We start from the raw sequence: 12721 nt of genomic DNA on the forward strand, positions 1-12721 counted from the left end.
CATTATTTAAGCCCACAATTATTTTTATAAGAAGAGAACAGAATTTTGAAAGGTAAGAGAGTTTTTAGGGAGACCAGAAAAACCCACTTCATGATATCACAGTGCATTGAAATGTGAAGGCCCAGAATGCTTTATTGTCCTCTTTAGGGTAGCTTGATCCTTTTTCTTAGTTCCAGTGAACGTGTAGAAAGAATTTCCTTCCAGTTTATCTTTGCTGCTTCTTTAGTTCTCCTGGGGATGGAAGTCTGTTGGGTACGGTTGTTTAATCTTGTGTTGGCCCTAAACTTGCCAATGGGTTTATGCCTCTTTCTCCTATGATGTGATGGAAATGAGGAGGGCTGGCTAAAGTGCCTCTCAGGGGACCTCTTGCCATTTGCCTCAAGGCACAGGCAGGCCCATTTTATCAACTTGTTATAAATCTGTGCTTGTAAATGGATTGTTGGTTTGGGGCATTTGCTACGAATTTTGTAGAGTATTTCTTGTTTCTCCTTAGTCCCAGATACTGGTAGATTTTTCTTTGCTTCACAGATGGCATAGAATATGATAGACTGTTTCAGCGATCCTAAGGTTATTCCAACTTTACAGTCTGAGTCTGCAGGATAAGCTATCATTTGATAGTTGTTTGGGAATCAACTAGAGAATTTATAATCATAATAAATTAAATTAACAAGACAAAACGTGCAATCTCCTTTTTGGGTTTTTTGTTTTAAAGTTTACATTTTTATTAGCGTAAAATAGTTTAGAGGAAGAAAATGGTTATTTTACTGAGTTCTATGTAGGATTTTAAAATATAAAAATGATGAAATAATGAGAACCTATAAAATTTGCTTTATAACTTGTGTATTATATATATGAGCTAATTGTTAGGTTGGTCAACTTTATCAAGACTGACAGAACTATTTTGAAGAAAATTATCATTGTTTACATTTAATAAAAATGCCTTTCAGCCAGGGATTTAGCTCAGTGGTTTCACCGCCTGCTGCGCAAGTGCAAGGACCTGAGTTGGATTGCTGGTACCAAAAAAAAAAATGCCTTTCAAAAGAACATAAAAAATGGGTCCTTTTAAAGTGGAAGTAGGCCAGTACTTTTCCTCATTATTTGGTAATAGATTTAACTTAAAGTATATTTATATAAGCAAAATGTTTAATGTCAGTTTATATAGTGTCAATTTTCCACATGACAACTTTTCTAACCACCTGAATGCCTGTATAGCTTGATGATCTGTACACATCATACATATGCACAGATTCTAATACTCAGAGATAATTGCCCCATTAATGTTTCTTTTGCTTTTTTAAAAAAAAATAGGGCCCAACTGTTCAGATTTGAAGCAGCCTATGTACTTGGGATTTGAAAAAGACGTGTTTAAAACGATAGCAGATTATTACAGTCACTTGAAAGAGCCACTGCTTACATTTCATCTTTTTGATGCTTTTGTCAGTGTATTAGGTAAGTTTGGTATAATGACCATACATCCACATTAGTGATACTGAATCATTTCATTTTTTGCTCTATCGAGACTTCCGTTAGCCAAAGCTAATACCATTTTTCAAAGGAAAACTGACAGGGTGATTGGGAGACCTGGATTCCTGCTCAGTGAAAGAGTAAAAGAAAATAGTTAAGCTCTATTATGAAACTCAAAGCAAAGACCAGTAGTTTTTAATTTCTTAAAGAACAATATGTCATTTCCACACAAGAATGTAACTTTATTGGTAAAGAAGAATGTAAGTTGACATTTACTGTTCATGACTAAATTTATTACCCTGGGTATGACTTTATGAATAGTCAAGTGTGGAGGTGTATTTTCATTTAGAAATCTAATTTCTTTTTATAGAAGAAACAGGTTTTTGTGGAAATATTATTTGAGACATAAAATAATGTAACCTTATCATTCTGTAAAACTTATTACTATTCCTCATATAGATTTATACTTTAGAATTTACACCAAAAGAAACATGGTGGAAACGAGAAAAAAAAAATCAACACAAGTGCTATAGATATTTATAGTATTATTCCTTTCTTCTTGGAAATTAGAATTTTGAACTGGCTATTATAATTGTTCAATTAGTTTCATTGTTTTCTTGTCAAAGTTCTGCTGTAAAGGCCAAATGTTTCTGTGGCTATCATCCTCTGTTATATAGATTTATAACAGTTAGCATGCTTTTATTTCTGAACATCTTTGGGTTTAACAGGTTTTCTCCTTCCTTTATTTTCACGTCCCTTATTGTCCCTTATATCCCTTCTCTTTGTTCTGTCTTAACTTTATTTTTACTAAGTATGGATGCTGCCATAGTATCCTAACAAAATACAAGTAATATGTCAATATATTACCTGATCTCATAGCACGGTACTTTAGATTTCTGTTGGTCTCTGATAGCGAATATAATAATTATAAATATTATAAATATAATAATTATCATGGGCATAAGAGTGACTATTTTCAGGCAGACCAACTCACATTGATTGAGGACTTAAGCACTTGCGAATATCATGCCTAATGATGAAAACTTGCTGCTTGTGGACTAATTCAGTAGATTCCCATTGTATTCACTTATTACCATTATACAATGGTAGAAGAAGGGTTCTAAAGATTAGATTAAAAATCACTTCCTAAGGTGGGCGTAGTGACACATGACTGTAATCTCTACTCTGGGAGGCTGAGGCAGGAGGACTGCAAATTTTAGCCCAACCTGGGTAACTTAGTGACTTTCAAGAATTTATCTCAAAATAAAAAAATAAAAAAGGACCAGAATGTAGTTCAGTGGTTCAATCCCAAGTACCATTTAAAAAAAAAAATCACTTCTTAGATTTTCTTCTCATTTTCCATTTTTTAAATGTTGTGTAGTAAAATTTTTCAATTTGGATATGGAAAGACTTAGAACTTTTTATAAAAAACAAATTCTAATTTGAATCAGTTATACTGTTTTATATTACTCGTCTGTTCTATCACAATTGTTCATTTTGATCTCAGGAATTAAAATGGATTATGTTTCCAAATTGATATCAGTTATTCTCTAAAAATATCTATGGAGGGTTTGAGGTGGAGAAGAGTGCATGTCGTATTTCTCAATTTATGTAAATAAATTAACCAGGTGGGGAACTTGTTACCATTAGGTATCAGCAAGAATAGATGATTGCATATGGCTGGTAATACTATATTAACCTCCCTTCATCCATTCCTAAGGTGAATATCCGAGACACACTGTACTGTAAACTATGTTTTTATATTCTCATGTAGTGAAGGAAGAAAGCTTTTTAGAGTGTGGGAGGCCATAATTTGTTTATATGATTAACAAAGATGATCTCGTATAGCAATCTTTTGTAGGTTGAATTCTGGTAGGGTTGACTCATTCCTTAAGCTTTTGACTTTAATTGCAGTAGGATGTCATTAAAGTATTTTAAAGTAAGTAATCAATCTACTTTATATAGAAGCTAAAAATTCTACAGCATTTTCAGTGGAAGTAGTTTTCCATTTAGTTGATGATCTTCTTTGTGGTTTATTACTTTGTTTCTAGCCCAGAAGGGCTTGATGCAAGAGCTTGACCCTGGAAACAGTTTTAATATGTGAAACAGGGCATTTAAAAGTTTTTAAAACCCAAAACCAAACAAAAGAAAGCCAAAAATGACATTTTTGGAGATATAAGACCTGTTCTTTACAACTTAAAAATCGTTCTAATTTAGTTCAGCATTCTGATCAAATAGCATGATTATCCATAGTGATTGATCTCTATTTCCATTTTCCTTTTATTAAGGTATGTATGGCTGACTCTTAAACGTTGAGTGATATAGAGAAGCACCCCTCACTCATACTCCAAAGTCCACTGAGTTGTGCAGTACTCAATAATTTGGCACAGTGAGGATAAAAGACAGATAGGAAGCAGCAAGAGTATGGGAACAGGGTGGGATGTTTTGGCGATTGAGAGACCTGATGTTGATCTGTAGGCCAAATTTGGCTCATAGAAACACACCATAAACATATTTGGTTTGATCTGTGTATTTTAAGAAGGAAAGTCACTATACAAGTTCTTTATGGATTTCTCAAAAAAAGTTGTAAGATCCAGCAGCTCTGGGCCTGAATTTTCTGTGGCACAAACTTCTACGGGAGTATAATGAATGCCTCTACTAGCAGGAGCAAGTGTTTCAGGGATGGGAGCTCCAGTTTGCCATTCCCTACTGCTTTTCAGACTCTGAGGCCTGGTTCACTTGCCTCCTTTCTCTTATTTATTCCATTTGTCTGTTCTTGTGGGCAGCTCAACTTGTGACTCCTGGTTTATTTGCTAGTGGGCTGGAAGGCTGAGATAATAGGTTTTTGTTATTTCCTCCCTCTTAAATGTTCAGTCTACAAAATGCCACTGATACTCAGTAGACTGATCATGCACTGGATCATCTAACTCATTAGAGTGAGATCACTTACTGTGTTTTTAAACCTAGAAATAGCCATAAGGCTAGACTTTCTATTCATTTGTTCTTTTGTCTAGTGACTTAGGAGAACTTTTGGGGGTGTGTACCATTTTACCTTGTTACCTCTTTGTCTTTACATCTGTCAGATTATGTCAGGGCCCCTGTTCCCTTGGTAAATCCTAAGGGAGAACAGCTCTTTTTCAGAGAGTGCCTAGTTGGTATGCTTGGCCAGACAGAGGGCTCTTGCTCCTGTTAGTCCAAAATTCTTGCTGGTGGTGCTGTCTGCTCCTACTGCCCAGGGCTTATGGCTCACTTTTTTGAAGACGAAGATAGGCAAAGGTAAGGATGTTGAGTCACCCCGAAATGTAATGATTGCTGTTCTCTCCTGATAACTGGAGTAAAGTGGAGGTAGATACTCCTCAAAGGGGGAAATGTCTAGGTATTCCTTGGATATAACTAAATATATAAGCTATTTATATCAGTGATTACTAAGATAATTGGCTAAACTTTTGGAGAAAATGTTGAAGATTTTTCTCATACCATTTCATCAGGATAAAGAATTAAATTTCTAAAAAGTACAAATATAAAATATGATTGATGTTTGTCTGATATTTGAGTAGGTAAAGAGCTTTCTAATCATAAAAGCAAAAGAAGTTATAAAAGTATGATAGCAACTTGAGATTCTTTGTGTAGAAAAGGGCATCGTCTTGTGCCTGGGCGAATCTGTATCTGCCTGTAAACAATTCCGGAAGGTTGCCTCTTTGCTTTTCCTTAAAGATTCCAGAGAAAAATCCCTCTTGCTGTCTTTCTTTAGGCAACAAGTTCTTGCTAATTGTTTTGTAGTCTGAATCCCTTTGGCTTAGTGTAACCCTTTTCTTTTTTATATCTGTTCTCTGTAAAAATGAAACTAATTTTTTTTCTGTTTTAGATTCTTTCAGTTGTTCAAAAATTGCAATAAATGTTTCTTGAGTCTCTTCTCTGGCTGAACAGACATGGCCCTATTGGCCTTTCTGGAATCCTCCAGGCCATCTCAAAAGCCATCAAATTTCATTTCTTTTTGTGTAACCCTTTTCTTTTTTATATCTGTTCTCTGTAAAAATGAAACTAATTTTTTTTCTTTTTTAGATTCTTTCAGTTGTTCAAAAATTGCAGTAAATGTTTCTTGAGTCTCTTCTTTGGCTGAACAGACACGGCCCTATCGGCCTTTCTGGAATCCTCCAGACCATCTCAAAAGCCAACAAATTTCACTTCTTTGAGTGCCCCCAAATTGACTGTAGCTTGCTTTTGACATTATACATGGTAATGGAATGGTCAGGTGTACTTTGTAAAATCAAATTTTGCGTTGCTAATGATTTGAAAATAGCAATCTGATGTATTCATTGGGGAATGGGAAAGAGGATGACAAGGGCAGGTCTCACGGAAAGCCTTGAATTGTGACCTTATTATATGGTCATCATGGCCAAAAAGCTATCTAACCTCTAAATGCGCATTGTACATTTTTACAAATTTTACTCATATCATAGGGATAATTGGGTTTTGTTGAGTATTAAATAATTTATTAACCTGTCCCACTTCAGTCTAGATAAATGATGCTTTATTGATTGAAAAAAAATTTGGATGGATTTACATAAGTTATTTGGTTGGATTATTTATTTATTTTTTTCATTATTTTATTTTTATTTTACCAATGGAAATATTACCCAGCTCCTTGGTTTGTTGACCTGATTTTACTCACCTTGATAAATCACTCTGCTTCTTTGACCCCAGTTTTCTCCTTGATAAATGTCAGTGATACCTGTCATATTTAAATCACAGAGGAAAAAAGACCCAAACTACAACAGCAGACCAAACAAACAGAACCCCTTCAAATCAAAAACCAAACCAAACCAAAACCCCACAGCCTCAATGACCTGCAGGACGATATCATGCAGTCTAATATGCATGTAATTGGAATCTCTGAAGGAGGAGGATAGAATGTATCTTTTTTTCTTCCCTATGGCTGCTTTTAAGTTTTTTCTTAATTATGTTTCCAGGAATTTGATTATGACATATCTTGATATAGTTGCTGAAGCAAAGAGGTAGAACTAATAAAGCAATTGTTGTGATAAAATGGAGTATTTAAGAGTACTTGAGGTGCAATAAAAAATGGGCAAGGTATTAGAATAGGCATTCTGCAAGAGGGACATATGGTTTGCTGGTTAGCACATGAAAAGATGATTCACCTCATTAATCATCTGGGAACTGCAAATTGAAACCACAATGAGATACTACTTTGTAAATGTTAGAATGACTGGAATCAAAGTAGTAACTGCCAATACTAAGTGTTGGTGAGAAGATACTATAGAGCTACTGGATGCCACAGGCATTGCTGGTGGGGCTGTAAAATGGCACATCTACCTTGACTATAAATGAGTTCCTTAGTTTCTAATAAAGTTAAACATATACCATATAATTCCATTCCTAGGTATTTATCCAACAGAAAAGAAGATATACATATGTCTACACAAAGACTTGTACAAGGACAAGCAGCTTTATTTATCAAAAATTTTAAATAGTCTACATATTTATCAACAGGTGAATGGTGAAAATTTTGTCATATAATCATACAATGAATTTTACCCAGCAATTAGAAATAACAAGCTATTTATACATACAACAAAAATGAATCTTTAAAATGTGCTGAGTAATAAAAGCCAAACTAAAAGGCTATATACAGTCTGATTCCATTTATATGAAACTTTAGGAAAAGGGAATCTGATTTACACAGACAGAGCTAGTCAGAAGTTTCCTGGGTGTAGAGCACAATGGCGAACCTTTTAGCAACCAAGTGCCCAGACTACAACCCAAAACCCACATATATATTGCAGAGCCAACACTGCAATTAAATCTGAATACTGAACTCCTAGTTTAGAAAAAAACAACCTATACATTAACATCTTTTGTCTTAAAAGAAAAACACAAAAACAGAGCTTTCAGTGATACTAACAGCTTTTTAGTGAGATGTAAAAGTTTGCATTTGGCATGCTTTACACAGTCACTGTGATCTTTGCTGTTGTATGCATGCTCATACTTTGTCAAATCTTGGCTCATACTTGGTTAGTTTGAGAGCAACACATGCAGCACTCAGGTCATCTGTTAGTCTGTTTCCTGTGTCAGATTTGCTATAATTCAGAGCTGAAAACAGCTGCTCACAAGCAAAAGATGATCCAAAGAAAGAAAGAAAAGCAATCCCACATGCTTTCATTGACTTAAAATTATTTGGCAGAGAATGCCACACTTTTTTTCTTTTCTTTTTTTTTTTTTTGGTACCAGGAATCAAACTCAGGATTTCATTTTCAGAACTACTAACTGTCCTTTGTCATCTCCTTACACTGTCTTCTTTATCTTCTAAAGTGTTGCACACAGGTCATAGAATTTATTTTTCCAGATAGAGCTTTCTTGAAATTCCAACAGTTCCATTTACAGATTTCCAAAATCTAACCAGTGTACGCAGGAAAGGTCAAGTTCTTCAATTTTGGCTTTATCTGGAGAAGAAAGAAAACACAGGGTTGTCTCCATATTATGGAACTGTAAAAGTCTGTTACTAAAATTCTTTGCAGCTGCTACAGTGCCAGAAAATTCTTGTAGATTTTCTGATGGCTTATAGTATTATCTGCAAATGTGTAAATCCCCTTGATCACTTGTACCACAGAGGTAGAGCAGAGAATGCTTCTATAAGACTTAAAAAATGAAATTGCAACACTGTTTGTGCTTAAGTATCACTGACCCTAGGACTTAACTGATTGAAGTGTGTTAATAAGTAATCTCTCTGAACCTCACACAGGTGTACATTAGCCCTCACAGAGCAACTAATCCATGTATACTGAAGGTTGCAATGTTTTGAATTTTTGCATGAACGTAACATTCATATATATTACCTAGAAAAATTCAAGGAACAAGAATTTGAAGAGAAAATTTTTTTATTAAATTCTATTTTTATGTGTGTTCAAAAAATAGAATACTACGCATAAAGGGATTAATCGAAAAAAGATGACACTACAACTGTAACATACACACACATATACATGGATATCATTCGGAATCTGTCATGGGATTGGTTCATGTCATTTTTGAGGAAATAGTTGTTGAATGTCTTCTCTCAGAGTGTTACCTTAAGTCTTCAGATACTTTCAGGGGAAAAATGGCTTCCTCTTACACATCTTACATTTTAATCTTCAAGATCATTGTGAGTCATTACTTGTGACTGTCCTCGGTGCTTCTGTGATGTCACCTAGACAAAGCTTGATCTTTTGTCTTCCATGTTGCTTGGCTTATGGTGAGCTTCTTAAGAACAAGATCTTTTTCTTATTTAGTTTTCAATTCTTGGGTCCTAGCAGGAACTTGTATATCTTAAACTCTTTATAAATGTTTATTGGATAAATGCATTAATGATTTAACCTATCTCCTAAATTCCAATGCTGTTATCTTTCATCTGCTTATTGAATATTTCCATGAGTCTATATTCTATTTTTTAAAAACCCAAACTATTTATTGTCCATGACAATTCAGCAGCCTTTTCTGGTAATTTTTTTTTTTTTTTTTTTTGGTACCAGGGATCAAACTTGGGACCTTGTGATTACGAGGCAGGCAGCGGAACCACTGAGCTAAATCCCTGGCCCTGGCTCCAGTATTTTTTAAGAAAGGTCCAGTAAAGCTGAAGTTTTTCAGTTTCTCTGTCTATAATTGTATTATCTTAGCACCCTGTTTTAAAATGTGTTTTATTATGCAGGTTTTATATGGGTCACATCATTCTTTCATACTGATCTAGAGCAATATTGAAATCAAATAATGGCTGTTTCATGAGAGGTGAAGTCTAATGAAAACTGAGAAAAAGCAAATGGCATTTAAAACCTAGTGTGCAGCTTGTGCAGCACAATGGGCTTGTTGAGAGGACTGTGGGGGCTTAGGAGAACATAGCTACATCACCTGAGTGTCATGTTGTATTATTTATCTTCCAGCTTTTTGTGGAAAGAATGGAAACCATCATTTTACCAATGATATCCATAGAATAGTCATAACCCTATTCTTAGCCCACATGTGACTTTTGTTCCCTCAGACCTTTTATCAGTTCTCTTTTAAACACATTTTTATATTTTTTTAACAATTTCAAATTTATAAGAATGATTACAAGTACAGACTGAAGAACTTTTTCCTGCCTACAGACTAGAGTCATTTTTGTACAAGACCAAAATACACGCATTAAAAACTAGTAAAGTAATGAAAAGTAATATACCGATTCAGTATTGTTAGATTCTATTCAAGTTTGTTAATCATCCCAAAGTTCCTCACTTTTGGTTTATCTGCTGTTTCCTCATGATGAGACTCAGGTGATAAATTTTTGACAGGTTATAGCAGACAGGATGCTGCGTTCTTTTCATTTGTCCCATCAGGTGGTGCTCAGTCTCCATTTGTCCTGTTACTGATGATTTACATCTTGCCACTTGGTTAAGGGGAATCTGTCAAGCTTCTTTTTTTTTTAATTAAATAACTTTATTATCAAACACACACACACACACAAAAATTAAAACCACTCAAAGAAGAACAATGCAAGGGGAAAAAAACTACAATAATATTCAAATACAGTAGAACTCTACCAAAACAGAACTGAAAAGCACTTAAACATTTTTCCATATAACTTATAAAAGCGTCTCAAGCACCATCAAGACACCAGAGGATGTGATTTGTTTCAGAAAGGTCCCCCAAACCAATATTGAACAAATAATGATCTGGAAAAAAACACTCCAGTTAGCAGACTCCACATAAGCCAAACTTCTCCCTAATTTAAATTTCTATACAGTCATATGACACGTGATGGAAACACAATTTAAGAACTATGTTATTAGGCAATGTCATCCATGTGTATCCTTAATTACACTGTCGGTTTCTCACACTAGAGAAACTATTTGGTATTTACACATATGTGTCCTATTTATTTCACTTAAGAGGATGGCCTCAGTGTGTATCAATTTAGCTACATATGTCTCTAGTTTCTCATTCTTTATGGCTGAGTAGTACTCCATTTTATTAAAAAACCACATCTTCTTTATCCAGTCTCCAGTTGATGGGCACTTGGGCTTTTTCCAAGCTTTCACTATTACGAACTGTGCAGCTATAAACATGGGTGTACATATATCGCTGTGGTAAGATTCTTTTAATTCTTTTGGGAAGATACTCAGCAAGGGGAATAGCTGGGTCAAATGGGACCTCCAGCCCTAGTTCTTTGAGGTATCTCCATACTGATTTCCACAGTGGTTGCACCAGTGTGCACTCCCACCAACAATGGAGAAGGGTTCCTTTCTCCCCACAACCCCACCAGCATTTGTTATTGGTTGATTTCTTGATAGCAGCCATTCTTTCTGGGGTGAGGTGGAATCTCAGTGTTGTTTTCATCTGCATCTCTCGAATAACCAGTGATGTTGAACATATTTTCGTGTATTTATTTGCTACTTTTACTTCTTTGAGAAATGTCTGTTCATTTCAGATGCCCATTTTTGAATTGGGTCTTTGAATTTGGGGAGGTCTGATTTTTTTCAGTTCCTTATGTATTCTAGATAGTAGTCCTTTGTCAAAGGTACAGTTCCTGAAAATTTTTTCCCACATTGTAGGTTGTCTCTTAGCTCTGGTTGGTGGTTTCTCTTGCAGTGCAGAAACTTTTTAATAAGATAATATCCCAGTTGATTCTTTGTGCAAGTTCCCGTGCCACTGGGGTTTTATTCATAAAGTCTTTACCTATACCAATATCTTCAAGAGTTCTACCTACTTATCTTCCAGGAAATATAGTGTTTCTGTCCTAATATTTAAATCTTTAATCCACTTTGATCTTAATTTAGTGCATGGTGATAGGCATGGGTCAAGTTTTAATCTTTGGCAGATTGAAATCCAGTTTTTCCAACACCATTTATTAAATAGGCTATCTTTCCTCCAATGAGGATGGTTGGCTCCTTTGTCAAAGATGAGGTGGCTGAGCATATCTGTAGTTGTAGTATGCTGCGTTCTTTGCATTTGTCCCATCAGGTGGTGCTCAGTCTCCGTTTGTCCTGTTACTGATGATTTACATCTTGCCACTTGGTTAAGAGGAATCTGTCAAGCTTCTTTACAGAGTAGTTACTTGTACCGTTGAAAAATGGGTAAGTTACCCTTCCACATTAACCGTTCAACTTATTTATCAGCATGGACTCTTGGCTTCATATTTTATTCATTGTGTTACAATTTGTGTGTGTGTGTGTGTGTGTGTGTGTGTATGTGTGTGTTGCTGGGGATCAAACCCTGGGCCTTACATGTGCTAGGTAAGTGCCCTGCCATAGAGCTACATGCCTAGCCCTTGGCTTTAATTCTTTACTTGATGCTCAAACTGTGCTAGAGTTGACCAGTCTCCAGTTGATGGGCACTTGGGCTTTTTCTCTCAAGTTGGCTTGTTTCCTTCTGCCTCATCCCCACAAGTTGTGGAGCACTTTTTTGCTTTCTGGCATTACAAGCTTATCTTGGACTTTGCCCAGTCCTGAAATCAACCATTTCTTTAAGAATTTTTTTTTTTTTTTTAAACAGATTATTTAGAAGCCACGATCTAGGTGCTAGATGTACTTGTTGTTACTGGGGTATTGCTCCTGAAAGGAAAATAAAATTCTCAGACAGCACTTTAGAAAGTAATCTTGCAACTTATTTTCCAAATTTCCAACGAAAGTATTACTTGGGTGCAGGATTATGATTAAATTGTCAGAACAGACAATAATATATCAGATGGCTGTGTGCCTGCCGCCTTGATTTAACACATACATTTTGTATGTAGCAGTAGAATTATTGTCTATCTTCTACTTTTTATGTTTTTTCATCTTGAGCTTTCTAATTTCTTTTATTTTTAAATTTACCTTTTATTGAAGTATCATTAATATGCAATCAAATGCACTCATTTTAAGTATACTTCAATGAATTTTAACTAATATACTTTTATAATTACTACCACAATTAATATATAGATCATGTCCATTGCTCCTAATGTTTCTCTTGTGCTTTTTCTTGTTCAGCCTCCAAACCTAGTCACTGGGCCCAGTTAACTGGTAATAGAAACTTTCTGTATGCTGGGTTTTCTTTTTAAGAGTTTCATGTAGGTAGAATTATACAATACAGTGTGTATTTTGTATCTGGCTTCTTTTTGCTCAACATAATGTTTTGACATTCATCCATACTGTGCATACTACAGTATCCTGTTTGATTTTCTTGCTAAGTTGTTTATCATGTGGATGTATGCCACAATTTGTTTAGCCATTCACCTGTTGAGGGACAT

At 35.1% G+C, this 12721-nt stretch overlaps 1 protein-coding gene across 3 annotated transcripts in view; it reads left to right on the forward strand.

The window, feature by feature from the left end:
- The window catches only part of Depdc1b (DEP domain containing 1B), a 96575-nt gene that overhangs the window by 62945 nt on the left and 20909 nt on the right, over nucleotides 1–12721 (forward strand). For all 3 annotated transcript variants that reach the window (XM_087189587.1, XM_021242969.2, XM_021242970.2), the window contains exon 7: nucleotides 1309–1449. In XM_087189587.1, coding sequence (XP_087045713.1) covers nucleotides 1309–1449 — 141 coding nt within the window. The remainder of the gene's footprint in view (nucleotides 1–1308; nucleotides 1450–12721) is intronic.

The sequence above is a fragment of the Heterocephalus glaber genome, unplaced genomic scaffold (assembly GCF_053883595.1).
Source record: "Heterocephalus glaber isolate CG9 unplaced genomic scaffold, H.glaber_assembly_v1.0 deba00001543, whole genome shotgun sequence".
NCBI lineage: Eukaryota > Metazoa > Chordata > Mammalia > Rodentia > Bathyergidae > Heterocephalus > Heterocephalus glaber.